Raw genomic sequence first — 25,510 nt, 5'->3', positions numbered from 1 at the left:
TTTTCTTGGCTATTACACCATGAAATCCTCACAACAGTTGGTGATATTGGGGCAGATGATCCCAGTTTATGGAAGGGAGTGAGATAACTGAGACCGAGCACAGAGAACTTTCCAGAACTCGTAGGTAGAACTGGAAGGTTCTTCTGGGGCGGTCTTGGCTTCTGGGGTGGGGTGGGAGGGAGTCTGAAGAGCTCTGATTTATTCATATAACAAACATTTATTGAGGACCTACTCTGTGCCAGGCACTGTCCCAGATAAGCTACAAGGAAGAAGATAAGGCAAAACTGTCAAAGCGTAGAATTAAAGCAGAGACTCTGGAGCCAGGCTGCCTGGGTTCAAACCCCGGCTTTGCTACTTTCCAGCTGTGTGACCATGAGCAGGTTACATAACCTCTTTGAGCCCCAATTGCCTCAACTGTAAAATTGGCCTAAGCATAGTGTCTCCCCGTGGCGTTGGGGTGGGGACTCAATGCCTTAATATAATGTCAGAAGAGCACTTGGCAAATACTAAGCGTGGTGTGTGTTTATTAGTCTAGTGAGGGATGCAGAAAATGAACTGTAAACAAACAAAATAATTGCAGATTATGGCTGGTGTTTTCAAGGAAATAAACGACATGCTGTGGGTGGAGGACTCTCTGTGGGGTAGTCAGGAGGGCCTCTCGGTGACTGCTTTAGGGCGATGTTTAGGGGATAGAGGAAGCAGCCTTGGCAAGAGCAGGAGAAAGTGCTTTCCAGGCAGAGGGACCAGCAAGTGAGACTCCCTGAGGTGGAAAATGGCTTGGCAGGTATCAGGAACACCAGAAGGCCTGAGAGGTGGGAGATCGGTGGGTAAGGAGGAGGACAGCAGGACAGGTCAGAGAGGACAGCAAGGCCGTATGGACCACAGAAAGGAGCTTGGCTTTTATTCTAGGATGGTGGGCAGCCACACAAGGTGCTTCTGTTTTTGTATACAGAAGCGGATCATGCATGCAGAAACTCACACAATCTAAGTGTCCAACGCTGGGAATTTTCACAAAGTGAACACACCCGGGAGCCAACACAGATCAAAGCCAGGACACGAGCAGGACCCCAGACTCCCCCTTAGTCCCTTCCAGCTGCAACCCCCTGGAAACCACCATCCTGACTGCTAACAACAGAGAGTAGTTTTGCCTGTTTTTTTGAACTTTTTTTTTTTATACATGTGGATCTTGCATCTTGCTCCATAATGTATCTGTTTTTTATTATTATTTTTTAAAGATTTTATTTATTCATTTGAGAGAGAATGAACTAGAGAGAAAGCATGAGAGGGGGGAGGGTCAGAGGGAGAAGCAGACTCCCTGCCGAGCAGGGAGCCCGATGCGGGACTCGATCCCGGGACTCCAGGATCATGACCTGAGCCGAAGGCAGTCGCCTAACCAACTGAGCCACCCAGGCGCCCTTTTTTGAACTTTCTATAAATGGAATCATATAGCCGTGTTCTTCTGTGTCTGGCTTCTTTCACTGAACATTATAAGCACCATTCACCATCACCTGCCAGTGAAATTCATCCAGCTTGTTGCAAGTGGTGGTAGTTTTTCTCTCCCTTTGTTGTGCACCTGCCACGTGACTACGCCCGGATGCATTTACACACCTGACTGTTGACAGGCACCTGCAGCCTCTGACATTGATGCACAGTGCTCTGCTCTTCTGTTCATGGAGGGGTTTTTGACATGAAACCTACAAGAGCTCCTTCCAAGCTCACTCCAGTTCCTGCATCAGCCTGACCGACCCCAGAACCAGAGGAGCCTCAACTTCAGCTTTTTGCTGCTCCCACAGAAGCCCACATCAAAGTTGCCCTTTTATGTGCTGATGGTGCGTCTAACTCATCACTCCCTCCCAAAGAGGAACCCTGTCATTCCCTCAGGCTTTGGTGTCCTAAGAAGATATTCTTAGACCGACGGTGTTCCATGGAAAATGGGCTCAATCATTCCAAAACTTCAGGTGGCCATGAAGATTCAGTTAAATGAGAAATGTCAGTGAAAGCCCACAGCCCGGTGCCCAGGCCCTACCTCCAGGGGTCCTAATGAATGCCTTCCTGTTTTCTTTCAGGCCCGGAAAATAAGCGGAAAACGAGGGCGCCCCCTGTGGGTGCGGGTGAAACTGCATCGCTGGCTCCCTAGGGTCAGGTCTTCTAGGCTAAGGAAGCCCCCTCCGCGCAAGGCCAGCACAGGCCCAGCGCCTACTGAGAGGGCAGTGCCCACAGATTGCTCTCAGCCCCAAAGGCCCAGAGGGTAGATGCTCCAGGAACCACTGCTGCCTTTACGCACTTGCTCCCCACTGAGATCCTCTCCCCTCTTCTCCACCTCATCCCAGATCCTCCAGGTCCTCCTGGAGGATGTCCCAGGTGCCCACGGCAGGCGGCATCTTCCCCCACACCCCGGCCCCTCCTGATGCGTGCGTGCCTCCCTGCCAGACTGCGAGGGTAGGGTGGGACCTGTCCCCTTGTTCCGGGAACATGGAAGATCGCCCACACCTGGCACTCTGCTTAGAGTCCAGCGGGGGCGTCATAAATAGCTCCTGAATGATTCATTCATCACTTTGGGAGAGAAAGCACGACCTCTAAGAGGTTAAGAGCATGGGCTTTGAAGTCACACAGACGTAGGTTCAAGTCTTGGCTCTGACCTTTGGCTCTGTGACCTTGGGAAGGTCATTGCACCTCTTTGAGGCCTGTTTCCTCATGTAAAAAAAAAAAATGGTGTGACCACGACCCCATTAGGTCACTGTAGGCATTAAGTGGGATGATGTTGGCCTGCCTAAAAGCCCAATTACGGTGGGAGGGGTAATTATGCGTTCAGAGAAGGGGAAACCTCCCGCTGTTCCACCTGTTTTCTCACCGGTTTCTAGGAGGCGCGCAGTATCAGGCCCGTTTTCCGGAAAAAGAAACTGAGGCCCAGAAAGGGAACAGGATAAACCCCGGGCGCTGCAGGCTAGGGCTAGAACCCGGGCCTGTCGACTGCGTCCAGTACTCCACGTGCCTCTCCAAGCCACTGGAGAGCACATCCCCACCCCACCCCACCCTCGTCCCCCGACGTGGGAGTGAGGGGCTGGGCTCGGCCTCGGGCGACCCCCCGGGACTGCGGGGGGCGCTTGGGGATCTTGGGCTCAGACCCCGGACGCGGCGCGTGGCTCCCGGGAGCGGAGAGAGCGCTCGGGGTTGTCCCTTTAAATGAAAGAGGGAGCGGGAGGGGGGCGGGCGAGCGCGAGGGAGCGCGCGGCGGGCTCCTGGGAGCGTGCCCGGACTGCGGCGCAGCTCCCGCCTGCCGCCCCGGCCCCGCCGAGCCCCCGGCCCGCGCCGCGCTCCTCCGAGGCGGCCGCCGGGCGACACTGCAGGCCTGGCGTTGCCGGCGACGGCCGGGCTTGGCGCCGGTGCGTGCGCGCTGCAGGAGGCCGGCCGGGAGCCGGGAGCCGGGAGCCGGGAGCCGGGAGCCGGGAGTCGGGAGCCGGGAGCCCGGAGCCCGAGCGGGAGCTGAGAGGCGGCCCCTCCGCGGAGCCTGGGTGAGTAGCACCCGGCCGCCCCCGCGCACCACCCGGAGCCCGTCCGGCGCGGGGACGCACGTAGCGCCCCCTCCCAGCGCCGCGGACCCCGGCCTCCGCGCACCCTGCACACCCGCGCCGCGCCGCGCTTGCACACGCACGCCGGGCGCCCTTGCCCGGCCCGGCCACTCCGCTCACTGCGCATCACAGCGCGCCCCGCACGCCCGTCCCGCGTGTGCACACACGCGACTCCCCCGGCCGTTTACACGCCTCCCCGGCGCCCGCGCTACACGAGCGCCCCTCACTCTCACACTCAGCATCCTGACTGTCCCCACCGCCCCTGCCCCATCTCACACCCTCTCCCGACTCTCCCACGTCAGCCCCCACATTCGCGTCCCCATACACCCTGGGGGTTCCCTTGGCAGGGGTGCTGGGTCTTCAGGAAATGCTCCGATACGGAGAGGCATGTCACACCCCATCGCTGGGAGGCCCCGGGAGCTCGGGAGAGGATCCTCAGCCCCGTCCAGTGTCACTGGCCTTCGTGTGGGGCTTTCCGGGGGCTCCTGGGGACCTTTGATGCTGCTGCTCTTGCTGTGTCTCAGGGCCTCGGACTGTAGATTTGGGCTGATGAGGGGGTGGGAGTGGGGCCCAACATGGGGACCTGGAGCCAGGCCTGTAGGTGGAGGAGCCCTGAGCCAGCCATCCTGGTGACCCCTCTTCCAGGGCTGCGTGACTCTGTGCCCCCCTCCTCTGTCAGTGAGGCCACCCCAGCGTGACTGGGAAACCTTCACCCAGCAATGTCAGCTTCTCCAAGCTGGGGAGGGGGACAGACTTGGAGAACAGTAGCAGTTGTGCTCCTTACTAGAAGTGGAGAAACTGAGGCTCCGAGCAGGCAGGAGTTCCAGCCAAGTTAGCCAGTCTGGAGAAAGGTCAAGACAAGTATCCAAGCCCCCTGCCTCCCCACTCTGAAATCCAGAACCTTCCCCTAGCTTGGGAGAGTGGAGGTTCCCAGTCTAGGGTTCAAGCTTGGGCTCTGCCTCTTGTCGGCTCTGGTGACGCTGGGCAAGTCATTTCCTGCACGTCAGTTTTCTTACCAGTACAATGGGCAGAGGAGCAGCCCCCTCCGAGGGCGGCAGGGAGGACTTGCTGAAATAAACCATGGCGAGGCCTTGGTACAGTGCCTGGCACATGGTAGGTGCCCAGTAAATGCCAGCCACCACCACCCTAGCCAGTCTGTCCTGCAGTTTCTGTGGGCTCTAGGGAGATGGGAGCAGGATGTGGTAATTTCCGCGGTGGGGGGCAGCACTTGAAAAAGATTTCAGACCTAAAGATCCTAAAGAGGTCCACAGCCTGGGAGGTCGAGGACTGCCCTGTGCCCACATCCTAATCCTTCCTATTATCTGATGACCCTCGGGGGGCAGGGGACAGGCAACACCTTGCTAGCCACAGATGTGATGTGGGGATACAGTGAGCAAGGAAATAGGGTGGGGGGAGCAGAGACACGGGGCCCCTTTCTCCTGAAGAGGCACAAAATTCCTGGAAAGCCATTCCTCTGACAAGCCCAGGAGGGGGCCTCGACTGCAGTCAGATTCCAGTAAGACCAGTGACAACTCTTCCCACCCACCTCCACCCCCCGAAAGGCCTGGTCAGGAGGTGGCATGACGGCCAAGAGCCCAGGCCCAGATCCATCACACCTTGACGCCAATCCCAGGGTTGCTACTCAAATCTGTGTGACCTGGGGCCCTCGCTTCCTATCTTGAAAATGGGGACCCATTTATCCAGTCAAGCATCGTGTCTGTATCGTGTGCCTAGTCCAGTCTAGGCTCCGTGCTGAGCACTTAGCATAAATTATGTCTGATGCTTACAGCAATCGGTAGTTATTGCCAGGTAGGTATGATTAAGCCTGGATTTGAGCTTAGAGCGGTTTCCAGTGAGCAAGCCCCATGCAGTTTCGCGTTTCGGGGGTTGGGGCCAGAATTAATAGACTGGATGGGAAAGGGTGCCAGAGAGGGGGACATGCATCTGAGGAGCTCGGGTGTGAGTTTGGGGCAGCTCTGGCTCAGCCGGGTTGAGCCCCGTTTCCTGTGTATCAGAAGCTCAGGGGAGCTCTATCATAGGCTGCCCTGGCTTCCCGATGTGCCTTGTCAGCATCCTGTCCCGAGCCGAAGCTGCAGCCCCTCTGCCGGGCGGACCTCCAGGCTGGCGATGGGAGCCTGCTGAGGTTGTGGTCCATGAGATGGAGCCAGGGCGTTTCCGGGCTGGTGAGGAAAGCCACTTGCTGCTGAGCTCTGGCTCAGTCTCAACTCCCTGCTTACTGGTTGGTTCACCTTGGGCAAATTCACTGCCCTTCTCTGAGCCTCATCTTCCTCCACTGTGGACCGAGGTTCATAATAGGCTGTGCCCCATTGGGGTCTTGGGGGAGGTGTTGCGGGAGTCACATGTGAAATCTGTGGGGGCTGTGGCTACTAATGGGGTAGGGTTGCAGGACCAGCTCTACCACTGCTGGCTCTGTGGCTTTGGGCAAATCACTGAACCTTTCTGGACCTCTCATAGCTCATCCGAAAGCCTGCTTACCGGGCTCATGAATGGAGATGCTCCAGGGGCCGGCAGGTTCTGGAAGTGAATGGAGGAAGGGGAGGGGCCAGTCCTGAGGAATAAATACCCTGTCCGAAGGGGCAGAGCCTACTCACAATTTGGTAATTTTGCAGGGGTGGAGGGAGACCAACCCACCTGCCCCCAGATCTTCTAACTTCTAAAGGGAAGCTGTAAATCCAGCTTTTTTTTTTTTTTTTTAGAAATCTATTTTTAATGGGAATTTTCCCAGTTTTTAAATGTTGGCAACTCCCTTTGAAGACAAATAAAACATATCTGCAGGCTGGCAGTGCGGCCCCCACAATTCTCCTGCTCAAACTAGGGGTTAGTTTGAGGGCCTTTGGGACGATTGTCAGGCCCAGTAACCACAGCAGCTAATAGTTACCAAGCCAGACTACCCTTACTTTTCATTCTACCCTCCTGGCACCCTGATAAGGCAGTCATGAGCCCCATTTTACAGATGGGATGACTGCGGCTCAGAGCTAGTGAGGGGAAAGATCTGGAATTCAGAGCTGTGCTCAGGCTGCCCACTCCCTCCCTCGCTCCCTCCCTCCAGGCAGATGTGGTCTGGCTTCTGCCACCTCCCTGGGGACCACTGCAGAAACTTGGGGCTTGGGTGTGCCTAGAATCATTCACACTTTCACTGAAATTACAGCTCCCGGGGAAGGGGTCTTAGAATGAGGGGTGGGGGAAAAGTGGGCAGTGTGATAGTTTGGGGTCGGAGCTGGACCAGCCTCGGAGGGCTGGGGGCCCCCAACGGCTCTAGGTCGGATAGAGCAGATACGGGGTTCTGTCCCATACCAGGTGGTACTTGCCACAGGGGTGTACCCAGCCTGCTGCTGGCATTGGCTGTCCCCGGGCAGCCTCGCTCTGGAAGTCAGCCTTGTGCCAAGTGAGCCGGAAAGAAAGCTGATGGCATTACTAGATTCCCAGCAAGGCAGAGGTGGGCTGGGACATGTGTGTTCACCCTAATGTGTGTGTGTTGGTGTGTCCAGACCCTGTTCTGCCGGGAACTAGGGCCACCCTGGACTTGTCCACAGTGACCAGTTTGGCCTGCACGTTCTTAGGAAAGTTCAGAAACCATATGCCTGTCTGCAGTAAGGCACGAAGTTAGGAGTGTGGAGCCAGATGGCCCGGGTTGACTGGTTTCTTAGCTGTGTGGTCTGGGGCAAATGATTTTCCCTTCGGGCCTCAGGTCTCTCCTCTGCAAACCGGAAATGGTAATAGTATCTACCTCCTGTGGTGGTTAGAGGATTAAATGAGTTAATATATATGCAAAATGCTTAGAACCGTGTTCTCGGGCATAAAGAGTGCTCATCAGGGTTAACTGTCATCAAGATCGACAGCCCAGGGTCCCAGGAATGAGCTCCCCGTTCGAGTCAGCAACAGTGAAGCCTCCCTGGTTAATACCTCCCTTCTATCACCATGGAAGACCCACGTCTTACTGGATCATGATCAGGGTAGCTGGGAGCAAGGAGCTATCTGGGCACCTGACAGACCTTTGCCCCAGGGCTCTGTCCTGCCCCATTTCTTTCTTTTTTTTTTTTTTTTAGATTTTATTTATTTATTTGAGAGAGAGAGAATGAGAGACAGAGAGCACGAGAGGGAAGAGGGTTAGAGGGAGAAGCAGACCCCCCGCTGAGCAGGGAGCCTGATGCGGGACTCGATCCAGGGACTCCAGGATCATGACCTGAGCCGAAGGCAGTCGCTTAACCAACTGAGCCACCCAGGCGCCCTGTCCTGCCCCATTTCTGAAGGCCTCCTGCCCTGAGACTTCTGGCACTCCAGTGTGTGCTGGATAACCCTGTCTGAACCAAAGCACCCGAACTTCTCGGCTCTAGAGCCATAGATTGGGGAGAACCCCAGCATTCAGGAAAATGCTTACCCTCTGATTTGACCCCAGTCCCCAAGGGAACCCACAGGATCCTTCCAGGGGTTGCAAACAGGCTAGCCAAGCCACAGCCCTGGAGCCTTTTACTCTGTGGCTGGACAGTGTTTACATTTTTTGTGAATTAGTTACAACATTTAAAAATCAAGAAACTGCACATTAAAAAGTCCAGGTATCTGGCCTTTCTTTAAAAAGACAGAAGGTAGGTAGGTAGGTAGGTAGAGAGAGAGAGAGAGAGAGAGAGAGAGAGATAAAATAAAATGCCAGGAGACTGGGGCTCCTGACTGGCTCAGTCAGTAGAGCACGCAGCTCTTGATCTCGGGGTTGTAAGTTTGAGCCCCACATTGGGTGTAGAGATTAATTGAAAATAAAATATTTTTAAAATAAAATAAAATCATATAAAGCCAGAAGATCCAGCAATGCTAGGTTGGCATTCCTGCCAACAGGAACAGAAAAACAGTGGCCCTTGGGTGGGCAAGCAATACCCTGACCTGTTTGCGACCACCTCTGGGGGGGGCGGGGCTCTCCTGTCCTCCCGTGCCCCTGGAGCTGAGGCCCATAGGGTTATCCCAGTCTCCCTTTTCCATTCCCTTAGCTCATGTCTGTGAGACAAATTTACTTCTCAGCAACAGTAATAAAACTATGAGCAGTCACCCGGGTTCAGGTAATGGCTTGTATGACTCCCAGACCTTTCTAGAACAACTAAGTCAGACCTTCAACATCCATAACACTTGGAATTGGGGGGGTGGGGGTGGGGAGGAAACCATCCTGAGCAGTGAAAGGACTGATAATAGAATATTACAGAAATGCAGCCTTTCCTTTCCAGTTGAAACAAAAGCTTTTGGAGTAAGGCTTAGCAAACACCCCAAGGGCCCACACTAATGAGTAGCAAAGAATCAAAGAATTGTTGCTGGTAGGAAGTTGGTTGGATGGAAATGAGGTAGGGGTGCCAGATTTAGCAAATAGAAATGCAGGATGCCCAGGAACTTTTGAGTTTCAGATAAACAATGAATAATTTTTTTTTTAGTATAAGTATGTCCCAGACAATATTTGGGATATACTTATACTAAAAATGAATCAAATTCAAATGTCACTGGACATCTTGTGTTTTATCTGGCAACCCGGAAATTAAGATGGTCTTAGAGTGGTTGAAAAGAGCTTTAAACACCATTTTTTTTAAATGCCATTTAATGGGTGCCTGGGTGGCTCAGTCGGTTAAGCGTTTGCCTTCAGCTCAGGTCATGATCCCAGACTCCTGGGATTGAGCAGGGAGCCTGCTTCTCCCTCTGCCCCCTCCTCCCATCCCCCCAACTTGTGTGTGCGCTTTCTTGCTCTCTCTCTGAAAAATAATTAAATAAAATCATTTTTAAAAAAATAAAAATGCCATTTAAAAGCCACCTACCTTGGGCTGAGCTCTCCTCACAAGTGAGTGTGAGCTCCGGAAGGCCCATGGGCATCAGGAAGGTCAAGGCATAGGGTTGGGGTTGGTGGCCCTCCAAAGCCCCCTCTGCTGACTCTCTTTCCCCTTCCAGGCCCAGCTGCTTCAGTGGGCATCATGGCCATGGATGTGGCTGAATACCACCTGAGCGGTGAGTCCCAGCAGAAGCCTGTCATCTCACATGGCCCTCCCACCAGGCCTGGGGTGGGAGGGTGGGGGGGGTCAGTGGGATGCCAGCAATGGCCCTATTTTACCAGTAAGGAGAGGGACTTGCCCAAGGTCCCACAGCCTTGGGGACATGGGGCTAGGAACTGGCATGGCCTTGGACAAGTGATGACACCTCTCTGAGCCTCCACTTACTCATCTGCAAAATGGGGGCAGTGAGGCCTCCCTCAAGGACTGCTGGGAAGATTCAGTGACCAAACTTACATAAAATGCCAACTCAGGCCTTTGCCCGTGCCCTTCCCTTTGCCCAGAATCCTTCCCTGCCTCTGCCTGGCTAAGCCCTCGAGACTGGTGTGGAGGCCCCAGGGGCCAGATCTAGTGCCAGACTGGCAGGCAGCGAATGTCTCCTCGGCCCCTCAGCTTCTGGGGTCTCAGTGGTTAATCTACAATCAAGTGCTGGACCAGGGCCTGGCGAATAGTTGACAGTCAAGGAAGCTTTTGTTACCTGCCACTCCACTGCCTCCTCCTCCTCATTTCTGGTCCCAGCGGAGACCTGGCTTCCCTTAGGAATTCTTCCCATACCACCCGAGGCTGGCAGTCAATAAAATGGATAAATAAACTTGCATTAATAGGCATCATTTTGCGTCACCTTCCTGGGGCTTTTCCTCTTCTGCCCCCCTTTTCTGCTAACCAGGAAGCTGGCTTCAGTCCCTCAGCCCCCCTGGGATCCTAACTCTCAGGGGAGCCTGGCTCTTGCCCATCGTCTGCGGGGACCTCAGACCTCAGTGCCCACCCGCTTGCCTGCCCCTGGGAACCACCCAGGCCCTGCTGAGAGCCCACCGAGTCACATCCCGGCCGGAGCCCCCACATGTGCACCTCACTCACCAGTTTACCAGGCCCATTCCCAGGCCATCTCTTATTCACCAGACTCCCAGAACTTTCCTGGCTCAGCAGGGCTTGCCTGGGGCCCACTGTAGATCTCTATTGTGGTTTCGGTTAGCCCACAAATTACATTCTGTCAACAGAGATCAGAACACAGAGTTTGCTCACAGCCCCTCCATCCTGATTTCTTGCTCCTCTCATCTGTCCCTCGTCCCACCCAGTCCTTGTCCATAGACTGTGTGATTTTTACGTCAAACTGTGTGGTTGGACCATGTCGTGGATTCATTTTTTTTTCTTTCAACAATGCCTGAAAACGTCTTCCTGCTTTGCCACAGTGACATCCTAATGACCTAAATTCTCAAAGGCCAGTGATATTTCCCTCCCAAGTCAGCACCACCTGGCCCCAGTGACCCCGCCAGGCTGTTTGCAGATTTCTGATGTTATAAATACAACCTCGATGACTCACACCAGATATAAAACTTCCTGGGATTTTTGCCCCCGCAAGATAAATTCCCCAGGGCGGGACCGTCTGCTTAGGGGGATGTGGTCATGTCCATTCTCTGGATGGGGAGGCTCAAGTTCATGGTGTCAAGGTGGCAGCCAGGCTCTGCATTTCTTACCCCGTGGCCTTGGGCCGATGGCTGGGCATGCTCTCTAGCCTCTCCCAGCCTCAGCTGTCCTCCTCTAGCAGGTGGAGGTAGGGAGATCATAGGATGCTGAGTTCTGGATAAATGCCAGGGCTACAGGCCGGGCCCTGCCCTGCTCCCGAATGTGATAGTGTTGTGGATTCTGGCTAGGCTCAAGAGAGCAGGGGCAGGCTGAGGTCTCCCACTGCCAGAGGGGCTGCCACTGCTGTGTGATCCCTTTGCAGCCTGGCTTCAGGGAAGGGGTGGCAAGGAGCTCCCCAGCCCCAAATGCCCCACTCCTTCTCTCCCATTGGACACTCTGAACACTCCAGGCTTTGTACATCCTCTCCTCTTCTTGCCCGAAACTCCCAGTCCCTGGAGCCTTGGCCTGGCACATTTCTTGCTCCTCCTTCGTATCTCAGCCTAGATGTCTCTCCTCCAGGAAGCCCTCCTGGACTGTTCTCATCACTCCGTTTTGTCTGTTTATTTGCCTATTCACCTCATCCCTAGACTGTGAGCTACTTAAGGACAGGGACTGGCCCTGGGGCTGACTCCCTCGCATACAGTAGGTGTTCAACAGATGTTGCGGTGATACATCTCCGCCCCTGAAGTGCCCTCCCACCTCTTTCCACCCTGCTACTTCGGAACTGTGCTGGGTCGAGGCTGGGTGGGGCAGAGGAGACTCCTGCTTGCTCTGAAGTCTGGCTGCCTGAGTTAGAATCCCAGGACCACCCCTTCCTGGCTCTGTGACCTTGAGCAAGTTCTTTATCCTTTGTGCACCTCAGTTTCCTCATTTGAACTGAGTATAGAGGCAGCACTGAGAATGGTCTAGAGAATTATATTGGCCAACAGAAGGTCACTTCTGCTAGGTGAGAGCTCACCCAACACAGGTGAGGGGGCGGTTAATTACTATGTCTGGGGACAGTGAGGCTCAGATAGGGAAAGTTCTTTACTTATCAGTGGAGAGAGAGCATTTGAGCATCTGGATTTGTGCCCAAGCCCTGCACTGCCAAAAAGCTACCTCTCACTTCTGGCTGAGACTTTTTTTTTGGCAGTAGCTTTATTGAGATAAAATTCACATAGCATACAATTTACCCGCTTAAGGAGTACAATTCAGTGGATTTAACCTATTTTGTACCCATCAACACTTTTAACTTTAAGAATACATTCATCATCCTCCAGAGCAACCCTGTATTCTGCATTGCCCCCTTAACCCCCCAGACAATCACTAATCAACTTCCTGTCTGTATGGATTTGCCTATTCTAAACATTTCATATAAATAGAATCGTATAACATGTGTTTTTTTTTTGTGACTGGCTTCTTTCACTTAGCATGATGTTTTCAAGGCTCATCTATGTTACAACATGTACCAGTACATTTATGTTGCCAAATTATATTCCATTGTATAGATGGACTCCATTTTATTTATCCATCTATCAGTTGATGGACATTGGGTTGTTCTAGATAAGGTTGAGGCAAAAACGGGGTCATTTCTTTTTCTCCCCAAACCCCTTCCCTCTTCCCCCAGACCTCAAAAGGCTGCTTTGATTATCTGGAAGTAAGAGGTCTTTGGAAGGCTATAAGGTCAGAGAACTCAAAAGTGGGAAGAATTTGTTTAAAGCCTAGGGAATGTTTAACCATTGTTCACAACTCTTCGTCTGATCTAGGCAAGCGTCTCTACCACCATTCTATTCCAGTAGAAATGCATGCTTTTGTGAAAAAGGGGATAGAAGCAGAAATCACAGAGTACATATGTCTTATTCAACCCTGGATCCCCTAGCACCTAGCATGGAGCCTGGCACATAGTAGCCACTCAGTAAATATTTGTTCAGTGAATAAAGAAGTCAGTGCTGAACTACCTGCTCCTTGGGTGGGAGTCTGTAACCACTGGGAGACCCCAGAGCCTACTAATGAGAGGCTGCCCTTGCCTTGCAGTAATCAAGAGCCCCCCTGGCTGGGAGGTGGGTGTCTACACTGCTGGGGCCCTGGCACTGCTGGGAATTGCAGCGGTGAGCCTGTGGAAGCTCTGGACATCGGGGAGCTTCCCCAGCCCCTCCCCGTTCCCAAACTACGACTACAGGTACCTTCAGCAGAAGTACGGGGAGACCTACGCAGAGGCCAAGCAGAAGGTGAGGTTTCTGCTCTCTCAAGATGGCCTCCCCTCCCTCCCCACTCCCTTGTTCTCTCCTGGTTAACTTCCTCCTGTGAACAGGGACCCTTGTCCCCCTCCGTGTCTCCACCATAGCCCAGTGCTGTGAAATCAGGGGATACTTGGTGAGGGAATGAATGTTTTCAATTTTAAAAACCATCCTGTGAGAAAAACAGGAAAATACAAATAAGAAAAACCTCTCCCCACATGCCACCACCCAGAGGCAAATAACTGTGAACTGTATTTTAACTACTAACATTTTGATTTATTTCTTTCCAGTACTTTTAATCTACCCACCAGTCTTTTTTACCGTGCATAGTTTTTATACGACGGGTGTCAATTCTACATAGAATTTTATACCCTGCTCTTTTTAACTCACAGCTAAAGCATTTTCCCATATTGTTGAGCCTCCATCATAAAACATTTTTTTAAAGATTTATTCATTTACTTTAGAGAGAGAGAGAGAGCGGGGGAGGGGCAGAAGGAGAGAGAGTCTTAAGCAGACTCTGCATGACCCTGAGATCATGATGTGAGCCGAAACCAAGAGTCAGACGCTTAACCAACTGAGCCACCCAGGGGCCCCATAAACATCATTTTAATGGCTGTGTCGGATTCCTTTTTATGTACGTGCCATGATTTACTAAGTGCCATTATAAATAATGCAGTGAATGTTTATATGTAAAACTTTGTCTTCATTTGGGATTATGTACTTTGAGTGGATGCCCAGGTGTAGGATACTATATCAGGGAGTACAAACATTTTTAGGGCTCTTGAAATATATTGCTGCATGTTTCATCATTAGACACTGGCAGAGAATTTTTCTAACATCATGTAGAGTTCCAGAGAGCACAGCCAGAATCTGTTATTGGATAGGGGTCCCACATGCTCATTCATTTGGGGTGTGAGGGGATTATCTCTCATTCTGTGGTGGCGGGGGGGACAGTACATTGGCACAACTTTTCCAAAGAGCATTTTGGCAACATGTGTCAACAGCTTTCAAAAGGACCAGGTCCTCTGAGCTAGGATTTTAAGAAAGCTATTTGATCCTGCATTATTTATATTTGTGAAAAATAAGAAACAACATAAATGTACAACAGTAGGGGGATAGTAAAGTAAATTACAGCTATCCATTCAATGACAGATTGGGGGCCCATTAAAAATTATGGTAATGAAGACTATGCAGCAGCATGGGAGATGCTTAATGGTACAAAGGCTTTTGTTTTCTCAAATCCCAGGGTCAGTTTAGGGAAAAGAAATTTTTGAATATTAGGGCAAGTGTTATCCAACATGGAAGACTTCTCCTTTTGTAAATGTTTTGGTAAACATCCTTTGAGGCTGCTCGATCGTCTGTTGAATAGCTCTACTCTAGGATTCTTACCCATTCCCCTTTCACTGGAGCCTTAGATTGCTAACTACTTTCCCTTTTTATAAACATCATTACAGTGAACATCTTTATGTATGGAACTCAGTCCACATCACTAAACATTTTGAGAAAAAGCTTTCTTCCCTTGTGGTTAGGGAAAGAAAACTGAGTGACACAAAATAGCATTAAATAAAGACCTTCCTGGGCGCCTGGGTGGCTCAGTCAGTTAAGCATTGGACTCTTGGTTTTGGCCCAGGTCCTGATCCCATGGGTTGTGAGATCGAGGCCCACACTGGGCTCCATGCTCAGTGGGAGTCTGCTTGGATGTTCTCTCCCTCTGCTCCTCCCCTTGCTTGTACTCTTCTCTCTCTCTCTCCCCCCCCTCCCTCCTTCTCCCCCCAGATAAATAAATAAATCCTTTAAAAAAACAAACAAAAAATCAAGGACCTTCCTGACTAAGGCATGCATTATTTCTGCAAAAAGAGAACTAGAGGTGCCTCGAATGAACCAGGCTCACAAGACCATGCCTATTGCATTGTGATGCTCCTATGTTCCTTTTTCTCACCCCCAGAGAGTGCCTGCTTGGAATGCCCAGCGGGCCAGCACTCGGGGACCACCCAGTCGCAAAGGCAGCCTCAGCATTGAGGACACCTTTGAGAGCATCAGCGAGCTGGGGCCCCTGGAGCTGATGGGCCGGGAGCTGGACCTGGCCCCCTACGGGACCCTCCGCAAGTCCCAGTCGGCGGACTCCCTGAACTCCATCTCCTCCGTGAGCAACACCTTCGGGCAGGACTTCACACTGGGCCAGGTGGAGGTGAGCATGGACTACGATGCGGCCTCCCACACCCTCCACGTGGCTGTGCTGCAGGGCAAGGACCTCCTGGAGCGGGAAGAAGCCGGCTTCGAGTCCTGCTTCATGCGCGTCAGCCTGCTGCCCGATGAGCAGATCGTGGGCATCTCCCGGGTAAGTGGGGGCCGGGGCAGGGGTATGCTCTGGGCTCCCGGGAGTCCTCCCCAGGCAGGCGGGTCTGCAGGGCCAGGCCGGATGTGAGGAGGGTGCCGCAGGGCAGCTCTGGATGCTAATCCCAGAGCTGAAGGTGCTGCTAACCTGAGGACTCACATCGTGCGCAGTTCTTGGCAATCCTACCACATGAGCCCAGTGTGTGGTAATTGTCCATTTCCACACCTGTCCCCTGGGTCAGCTTAGGGTCCTGGCAGGAAAGGGATGACATGTTCAAGTTGGCTAATTTGGGGAGAGCTTAATAACAGAACTGTTAACAGTGGTGTGGGTGAGGGGGGGCCTGGGTGGCTGAGTCGGTTAAGCATCTGACTTTTGACTTGGGCTCAGGTCATGATCTCGGGGTCGTGGGATCGAGCCCGTGTTGGGCTCCTCGCTCAGCGGGCAATCTGCTTGAGATTCTGTCTCTCCCTCTTCCTCTGCTCCTCCTCCCCCCGCTCTCTCTTTCCCTGCCCCCGCTCTCTAAAATAAATAAATAAATCTTAAGAAAAACAAACAATGGTGTGGGTGGGCGTAGGGTGATGTCAGAGATGGAGTGGACCCTCTTCTGAAGGGATAAGGGGAAGGGGAGGCTACTGGACCCAAAAGGAGAGAGGCATGTGGAGGGGCCACCCTGATAGACGCTGTGTCCTTTGGTCAAGGGACATGACATGGTCAGACTACACAGTACTGCAGAGAAGGACCTAGGGAATAAGCACCCCGAGCTCCCGCTGACCTCTGGTTTCCCTTGAGTGACCCCTACTGTCTGATCCCACCAGAAGCCAGAGGCCAAGGGAGCCTGTTGCTCAGCTGATAGAGGTCAGTTCCTGGGGTGGAGAGCAGGTTGGGGAGGGCAAGGGGAGACACCCAGCACCCTCCCACACCAGGCTACCCCTCGCGGGTCCCTCTGTCTTGCCAAGAGGGAGCAAAGCCTTCATGAGACACACTCCCCTCCAGGCTGGATTAGGGGTAAAAGGGGTCCAGACGCCATGACTGGGAGTCCTCTGAGGTGGGCAAGGTTGACACCCCGTGGCCTCTAACTGGAGTAGAAAGAACCTGAGGGCTTGTAGGACCAAGTGGTTTCTGACTCCTCAGAAACCCATCTGTGTCCAGTCACTCTTAACCATGCGGAAGTTGGCTGTTCCTCCGTGGTGGACAGTGTCATCCCTCTCCCACCCCACGCTGCCCCCCTCACTCCTGGATGGTCAGCAACTGACCACGGCCCAGTACATGTGGGGCCCAAGAGAAGCAGTCCAGTGGGTGGTGAGGAGCAGGACCCTAAAACCTCACTCTCTGGGTTCCAATAGCAGTTTCCCACTTCCTAGCAGCGTGACCTTGGATAAGTCATGTAAGCTCTCTGTGACACGATTTCCCTATCTATCAAATGGGCACCATAATCCTTGAGGAAGGGATATATTAATATATGCAAATAACTCAGCCCAGTCCCTGGTAAGCGTTCAATAGATTGTATCTCAGGACCATGAAGTGTCACTGTTGAGCCTGGATCCACGCTGTCAATGGCCTGGACTGCCTAGAAGATCCTGAGTGGTTCTGGACACCTTCCTTGAAGAGGGACATTGGTAGACAGGAACCACCACAGCCTGATGTGTGCTCAGAACCTGGTTCACAGAGCCCATACATCCGTGATTCTCTCATTCGCCCCAGTGGGATGAACCGAGGGCATCTTACAGATGAGGAGGTTCAAGAGAGTGCTCTGCCCAACACAACGCCAGCAAGTGAGCAGGAGATCCAGGACGTGGCCCTGGAGTTCCCATTTTCCTCCCCCCATGTGCTCATAAAGCACAACACACAGAGAATGGATGGTCAGGGAACCTGAGCCCCTGTGGGCAAGGGACAGCAAAGTGGCCCATTTGACAGGAGAAGGGAGATCATGAAGAGGCTGAATGCCAAGGTCAAGATCAGGGGGTGGACTTTATTCCACAGGGGAAGGAGCCCTTGAAGATCCTCAGGCAGGGAACTGGATGTGGGACGTGGCTCCCAGGGAGCGGTGGCAGAAGAACCTTCCCACAACCCAGGCAGTGACCAAAGAGCGTGCTTCAGTGCGCTAGGAGGTGTTGGTGGATTTATTCCCAAGAAGGCAGGCTTCTTAGCATTGTAGCCCAGTCATTCCCAGTAGGTAGGTGGCTGCCCCAGGCTGGGCAACCCCCCCAGCTTCAGGCACGGTGCCAGGGATGAGAGCTCCTCTCTAAATATTGCCAGGCAGTGACTAAGGCAGCCCCCAATGGAAGGGGGAGCCGTGCCCGCCAGGGCACCTTCCCAGGGGGCCTGCCCACGGCTTCCTGGGAGGAGGCCAAAGGCGCCCACCAGGCAGGACTGGACTTGGAAGTGGAGTCTGCCCAGCCTCGCCTCGTCACTCCATCCGTCCATCCATCCCACACATTCAGACCATCCTGGGCCAGGCTCTGCGGGGGCTGGGACATCAGCAGCTCCCAACTCCACGATTATCTGTACTTACTGCACGCCTGGCCCACAGCTGGACCTGAACTCGTGCAAGAAAGAGGAAACCGGTCCAACCAGGACATCACAAGGGTTCTGTGGAGCCATGGGCACTGAGGCTGGGAATTAGTTGGTGTCAGATTCTGGAAGCTTCAAATGCCACACTACCCAGATTGGCCACCACGGAGAGGAAGGCGGGGGCTTTTAAATCCCCAGGGCTGGGGTGCCTGACTAGCTCAGTCAGTAGAGCACATGACTCTTAATCTCAGGGTCGTGAGTTCAAGCCCCACGGTGGGCATAGAGCCTACTTAAAATAAATAAATAAATAATTTTAAAGAAGTTCTCAGGGCTGAGCCACCAAAGGAAGAATTGGCATTGAGGTTGTGGGGCAGCAGAGCCAGGACTCTAGCCCAGGCCTCTGGACTCTCTGCCCAGTGCTCTCTCCCCACCATAGGCCCCTGCCTGCCACCACCTTCCCAGAGTTAGAGCTCCCTCCATGTCCCCTTCTCTCTACAGATCCAGAGGAATGCCTATTCCATATTCTTCGATGAGAAGTTCTCCATCCCCCTGGACCCTGCCGCCCTGGAGGAGAAGAGCCTGCGGTTTTCTGTGTTTGGCATCGATGAGGATGAGCGGAATGTCAGCACGGGGGTGGTCGAGCTGAAGCTCTCTGTGCTCGACCTCCCACTGCAGCCCTTCAGCGGCTGGCTCTACTTACAGGACCAGAACAAGGTCAGTCCACCCGTGAAGAGAGGGTCACACACACCTCTCGCAGAGGGAGGACCCCACTGTCCACAATAGCCCAAACCCCGGCATCTTTAGGAAATGAGCGAAAGAGGCCTGAGCCGCGTTCAAGGAAACTCCGTTTACCGCATGAAACGAAGATGCTCTAACCACTGTTTACTGCTCTTCTGCTCCAACCACCAAACCTTCAGAAGCTCTACTCCTAGAGGGTTTCTGCTGGGAGGTGCTCTGGCACTAAAGGGAGTTATTCCAGACAGAGGCCGAGCTGAAGTTTACCTCTCTAAGTGTAGGCGTGCTTAGGGAGCATCACTGTTATTTAAGCAAATGATCTCCCAGTCCCAGTCCCCTGGGACCTCTATGTGCTACTACACAGAATGTTTTCCCTGGACTGGAAAGAGGGACCCTAACTGCGTTTGGTGGCCACATTTGACAGGCGACCTCTGGCCCTCCTTCCAAGGCAGGACCCACACCCGGTAGGAGGGAGACATGACGCACCCCTCACGGAATGGGGGATTGGGGTCCCTTTCTCAATCCCACCAGTCCGGTGCCTGGTAGAAAGGCAAGAGCAACAACTTCTCAGTGGAGAAGGAAGCTTCTGCCTTTCCCTCAAGCCCTTAAGTCACTTACGTGTCCTCCAGGCTGCAGATGCTGTGGGCGAGATCTTGCTGTCCCTCAGCTACCTCCCGACGGCTGAGCGCCTCACGGTGGTGGTGGTGAAAGCCAAGAATCTCATCTGGACCAACGACAAGACCACAGCAGGTAAGGCCCTGCTGGCTCCCCGGCTCTTTCAAGTGGGCTGCCGGGAGCGGTGGCCCAGCTGATAAGCCGGGGACACCTGGGAGCATCAGCAGGTGTGGGGCACGGTGCCAGGCCCCTCCACCCCCGGTCTTGGCTGAGCTCAGGAGCCGTGCACAGTGGGGAAATCAGTCTAGCTGGGGAAAGGTGAGAGCAGCCGAGGGTGGCAGGGAATGCCCGGGAGGGACAGACTGGAGTCTGAGAGCAGGAGGCTGGGGCACTAGGAAGAAACCAAGGTGGACACCTGCTCCCCAGAACTAGAATTCATGGTGGAGGCTCCATTCCCAGGAGTTGGACTGCATCCCAGATCCCAGGACCCCCAGGATGGTGTGGGTACTGGGCAGGACCTGATGCCCCCAGCCTGCAAGAACAGAACTGAAAACAGAGGGCTTGGGGGGGGAGCCCGACCTGCCGGGAGCTGGGGGGAGTCCAGGGTCCAGGCGGGTACAGCAAGGACACCCAGTGGGCGGAGGGTGACAAGTAGAGAGCGACTTGTTATTTCAGAGTCAGGCTCCACTGAGCGGGCGCAGGGTGACTCAGGGCTGACGTCTGTGCTCATTATAGAATGAGAAGTGGTGGGTCTGCCGACTCTGCTGAGCGCCATGGGCGGGGTGCACGTGTGGGGGCCAGGAGGCGGGCTGCCTGAGCCCAAAGCCCCGCTCTTCTCCTGACTTGTGCGTGAGCCTCAGTTTTCTCATCTGTAAAATAGGAAAGAAATAGAGGCCCAGTGGCAGGACAGCAGGAGATGGTGGCAGCAGTGAAGGTTTGGGGCATGTGGAGCCAGCGGGCCACTAGGGCTGGGCAGGCCTATGCCCAGGGAGTGTGGCCCTGGTCCTGACCCCCACCTCTCGCCCATAGACCCCTTCGTCAAGGTGTACCTGCTTCAGGATGGGCGGAAGATGAGCAAAAAGAAGACGGCTGTGAAGAGGGACGACCCCAACCCAGTGTTCAACGAAGCCATGATCTTCTCAGTGCCAGCCATCGTGCTCCAGGTGAGGGGGGCACGGCTCAGGCGTGGGGGGCTCTGGGGCCACTCCAGCCACTCCGGCCTCACGTCTCAGGGCTCCCGCAGGTGGCGATGCTTTGCCTCAAGCCCTCACCTTTCTAGTGGAGACGTATTTATGGAGCACCCACTAGGTACCAGCCCTATGGTGAGGGCTGGGGACACAGGCACTGCTTCCTTGGTGCTCACAAGGGACAGGCAGAAAGTCCCCAGACAGTCCTAATCCACTAGGAGCATGCCAGACTTTGGCGGTCAGGGGAGGCTTTGGCAGGAGGGGTGAGCTAAGCCGAGATCTGGGGGGAGACAGTTCCCCGTAGGAGCTACAAAGGCCTGGAGATGAGCCAGGGCTAACCCAAGCACCCACAGCTCTGGCCCTAAATCTCTGCAGACGCTCCCTGCAGAGGCCCTGCTGAGCCCCTCACACTGCCGTGGCTTTCAGAAGGTCACGTGCTCCAGGGAGGGCGCCCCCCCCCCCCGCCTCCCCGGCATAGATACCACAGACCAAGCCTGGGGGGTTACAGAGGATATGGCTTGTGCCACACCAGTGGCCCTGCTGGCATGCCTCAGAGGATGGGGAGCTTACCACCTCGCCTCCCTACTTCCTTCCATCCTTGGGCACTCCTGACAGTGAGAACGTCCTTTTGTGCCTTGAGCCAAATCCTGCCCCTTAATCACGGGGCTGTACAGAACCCACCGGCTCTGACACCCCATCTGAATTTGGAAGCCCAGAGCTCTTCCTCCGTCCGAGAGTTCCCGAGGCAGGCAAACGTCCCAGCATCTCTGGTTGGTGCTGGGTGTTGCCTTGTCCTGCCACCCTCATGGGACAGACTGTCCACCTGTCCCCTTCTGTGTTACTACACAGCCTCTGAGAGCAGGAGACCTCTTGGGACCAGGGGGAAGGTGGGGGAGGAGGGGCAGGAGGAGGAGGAGGACGGAGGGAGGTCAGGCTGGGTTTCAGTTCCAGCTCAACCACTTTGATTTCAGGCACATTCTTTTCCTTCCTCAACTGTGAGTCCAACACGGGATTATATTAGGAATAATGAGACATCTAAAATACTCCGTGTGCAGGCTATTCTAAGCACTTGACACATTTTAACCTATTTTGTTCCCAGAACAGGTAGGAACTAGTATTATTACCATTTCACAGATGGGGCACTCAGGTGGGAAGAGCCCAAGTCACTGCCCCAGGTCCCATGGCAAGGCAGGTGGTGAGGCCAGCGTTTGAAGCTGGTAGTCCAGCCTTGCCACTGTGTAGGGAGGCAGCAGCAGAGCCGGGGGGCTAAGCAGATCAGGGGTAAGGATTCAGGGAGCCACCCCTGGCCCCCGCTGGGACCTGGCACCCGGGCCCCAGCACCCATGTCACTTCCTCCCCAGGACCTGTCTCTCCGTGTGACGGTGGCTGAGAGCAGCAGTGACGGCCGAGGGGACAACGTGGGCCATGTCATTATCGGGCCGTCAGCCAGCGGCATGGGCACCACACACTGGAACCAGATGCTGGCCACGCTGCGTAGGCCCGTGTCCATGTGGCACGCCGTTCGGCGAAACTAGCAGTCAGCAAAACGGGCCGGGGTGGGCACCGAGCTGCCCGGGGCCTGGCCCATGCTCAGCTCCGATGCCCCTCCCTAGTCCAGTGGGAGCCGTGAGTGCTGGGGTCCCCCACCGGAGCCCCCATGAGCCATCTTGGTCCTTCTGTCCAGACTGCAATGGAGGAGTGGGCCTGGCCAGGTGTCTAGGGACCCAGGGTTTTCTCCCACGGAGGGCCAGCTGGAACTGGGCCACGACCCAGGAAAGGCAGCCTGGCACTGGCCCATCATGCTCCCATTTTGAGATCCCCAACCGGCCTGTCCCTCGGCCTGGGGTGTTGGGGCTTAGTCTCTCAGGGCTCTCCACGCCCCACCCCTGCTGGGAGGCCAGGGCTAAGCTGGGTCATGTACGGGAAACTCGTGAGTCTCGGGGGCCAGACGCTGTGCTAGACACCAGCAGACATGACATGAAGAGGACACGGCCCTTAGGATGGCCGGAAGACAAGACCCCCCTGTGCTGGGGATCCACTCAGTGCTGGACGCGGCCAGGGCAGAGCTCTGGGGGCTGCAGGGACAAGATGGGAGCCGTGCCCTGAGGGGCAGGAGAGGAACTGAGTATCGCAGGCAGGCAGCCAGCCCAAGCAAGGTGGACATGAACTTCCCCGACACAACCTGTCCTCAGCCTCTGGGCAGGAGAAGTGACCAGGAGACTAGGCCAAGCAGAGGCCTGCAGGTGGATGCTGGCTCTGGAGTCACGCTCTATGAAATCCGCTCCCTTGATCCATAACCCTTGCAAGGCCCAGAGGTCCTTGTGTTCGGTCCCAACTGAATTAGGCATTGGCTCCATACCTCCAGGCCAGGCCCTATTGGGAAGAAAGATGCCTCAGCCTGTGGGTAGCTGGTGGGCAGCGGGGCAGGCAGAATACAGACTGCAGGGGGTCCGTGGGAGAGGCCTTTGTGGGCCTTGGAGGAAAGGGGCGGTCTGAGCAGGGACAGTGAGGGGAAGTCGAGGGGCATCCGGATTGAGAGCAGTGGGGTGGGGAGGGGAGCAAGTTTGAATGCCAGACTGGGAAGGAGGTGGCACCCAGTGTCCTAGGTCAAGTTCTAGAAGCGGATCCTGAGATTCTCAGGCAAGGGGTTGGTTGGGAGGGGGGCAGGGAGCCTTTCTCCCTCTGGAGAAGACTGGAGGGCAGAGAGGAAAGCCATGAGCAGGGGCAGAAGCTAAGCATGTTATGGCTTCCGGAGTGTCTAGCTCTAGCCTGATGGCCTGAGGACCTCTGTTGTGTGACTGGCCCCCCAGAGGGGTCCTGCCGAGAAGCAAAGGGGCTGGGCTCTTTAGCCCCCACAGGGCTTTGGCTACCACCCCCCACCCCCCAGCTGAGGAAGAGCGTGCATACTTTCCAGCTGTCCCTGGCTGAGGCAGCCCCCATCCACCAGAGGCGGCCTCAGAGAAGCAGGCAGCTGAGGGGTGGGTGCCCCTGCCAGTTCAGAGGGATGGGGTGGGGGAGGGTGGTATCTGCTCCCTGGGGCCACCCACAGGTCAGGGCAGGGCTCTCGGGCTGGCTGCCTCTGGCACTGGTGAGCTAGGGAGACCCAGGCCCAACCAGCGCCCCCCCCCACCCAGTGCGGCTGGGAGAGCCCAGGGTGGTCATGGGACTGGAGGCAGAACTGTGGCCCTCCCCACCTGACACGGCTGTGGCCCAGCCCTGGGGCCGGCACCAGGAGGTCTGCACGGGGTCCAGGGACACCGCTGGTGAGCCTCTGCAGCCGGGGCGACCCAGACTCTTCCTGCCCCAGTGACTAAGCAGCACAGGCAGGCCATTTACACCCCCCTTCTCTTCCCCCTCCTTCCCTCCCTCTAACTGCATGAACTGTGGACTGTGTACCGGGGACGGGCACGGTGGGGACCGAGTCTGCTGACTGGAATGATTCTAGAACCAAAATAAAGCTGGGGCAGGAAGGAGGGGGCTTCCGGGGAGCCTGGCTCAGCCCCAAATCACCTTGGTCTCTTCTCCAGGAATCAGGGACTTGGGTCTCTGTGTGGGTTGCTCTGAGTGGACCGCCCTGCTGCTGGGTACGCAGAGGGGAAGGAGGCCCCCGTCTGGCTGGGGAGGCCATCACAAGGACCAATGCCATCAGACTGCTTGGGAAGCTCCGAGAAGGGGCCCTGAGCCAGGCCTGGTGGGGAGGATGGCAATAGAGAATACCACGGAGGGCTTCCTGGTGGTGTCGCTGAGCCGTCTTCAGGGCAAGAAGAACCATAAGGTTGAAAAAGGTAGACAAGGCCAAAAAAGCATTTCTGGAAGAGGGAACAATACACAAAAGGGCAGGAGCGGGCAAAAAATGGGCCAACTCGTCAACCTTGCGAGAGCAAATTTGGGGGAGGCTGAGGAGAAGAGAACCAAAAGAAAGGGAGAAAAGGGTCGTCCAAGTTCAGTGGGTGCCAGTGCCAGGCTGCAATCCTGCATCCCTCCCTACCCAGAGGGAGGTACTGTTGTCATCCCCTTTTTTGCAGGTCCGGAAACAGAAGCTTAGAGAAGTTAGGTAACTAGTCCAAGATCACACAGCCAGAAAGCCTCAGAGCTGGGACTCAAGCTCCAGCTGTCTGGCTCCGAAGCTCATGCTCTTAACCGTCAGGCCACACTGCCCCCTTCCCCAACTCCCCCAGGCTGCTCTAGTTTCTCCCTCCCCTGCCCTGGAAGATCACAGCAAGTATAGGAGGATGATCTAGGTGGAAATCACCAGCAGTCCCCAGGAGGCCTGCCTCCCACAGGGCTCGAGGGTCCCAGGCCCCCTTCGTCTGGGATGCTTCCGGGACAGGCCGCACTGCATCCAAGAGGACAGGTATGGAGGTCAGTGACCTGACCACACTGGGCCACGCCTGCGTGTGGGAGGGGTGGGGTGAGCCAGCCTAGCGCCCGCAGCCGCTCAGAGCTTCACTTCCTCTCTCCTGCCTCAGCCAACTATGCCGACAGGTGCCCAAAGGGACAAACAGAAAGGCTAAATAAACATAAGATGGGCCACAGGGGGCGCCTGGGTGGCTCAGTTGGTTAAGCGACTGCCTTCGGCTCAGGTCATGATCCTGGAGTCCCAGGATCGAGTCCCGCATCGGGCTCCCTGCTCGGTGGGGAGCCTGCTTCTGCCTCTGACCCTCCCCCCTCTCATGTGCTCTCTCTCTCTCTCATTCTCTCTGTCTCAAATAAATAAATAAATAAATAATCTTAAAAAAAAAGATGGGCCACAGGGCCCCCTCACTCTCTGCCACTTCCACCCCATTATCAACCTTCTCATTCCACCCGCCAGGATCCATAATGGCAGGTCAGGGAGAGGAGGTGAGGATAGGAGTCCAGTTAAATGATAGCTGGAGTCGAGTGGATCTGACGGAGGCCAGACAGA

At 55.0% G+C, this 25,510-nt stretch overlaps 1 protein-coding gene across 1 annotated transcript; it reads left to right on the top strand.

The window, feature by feature from the left end:
• Positions 1-3,223: 3,223 nt before the first annotated feature.
• SYT12 (synaptotagmin 12) lies at positions 3,224-25,304 on the top strand. Its single transcript, XM_045892540.3, has 8 exons — positions 3,224-3,512; positions 9,504-9,560; positions 13,019-13,212; positions 15,167-15,559; positions 18,566-18,781; positions 19,432-19,552; positions 20,447-20,580; positions 21,966-25,304. The coding sequence occupies exons 2-8, from the start codon at positions 9,527-9,529 to the stop codon at positions 22,137-22,139; spliced, it is 1,266 nt and encodes a 421-aa protein (XP_045748496.1). The 5' UTR covers positions 3,224-3,512; positions 9,504-9,526; the 3' UTR covers positions 22,140-25,304.
• The last annotated feature ends 206 nt before the right edge of the window (positions 25,305-25,510 follow it).

This window comes from Mirounga angustirostris, unplaced genomic scaffold, assembly GCF_029215605.1.
Source record: "Mirounga angustirostris isolate CCGP_5_RB_7025 unplaced genomic scaffold, mMirAng1.0.hap1 SCAF_13, whole genome shotgun sequence".
Lineage (NCBI taxonomy): Eukaryota > Metazoa > Chordata > Mammalia > Carnivora > Phocidae > Mirounga > Mirounga angustirostris.
Note: the sequence above shows the minus strand (reverse complement) of the source record. Positions and strands in the feature narration are given on the sequence as shown.

Excerpts from the sequence above, each read along its gene's own strand:
- SYT12 (XM_045892540.3), top strand. The coding sequence starts at position 9,527 with ATGGCCATGGATGTGGCTGAATACCACCTGAGCG. Across the intron at positions 9,561-13,018 it reads GGCTGAATACCACCTGAGCG|TAATCAAGAGCCCCCCTGGC; the intron begins GTGAGTCCCAGC and ends CTTGCCTTGCAG. Across the intron at positions 13,213-15,166 it reads ACGCAGAGGCCAAGCAGAAG|AGAGTGCCTGCTTGGAATGC; the intron begins GTGAGGTTTCTG and ends TCTCACCCCCAG.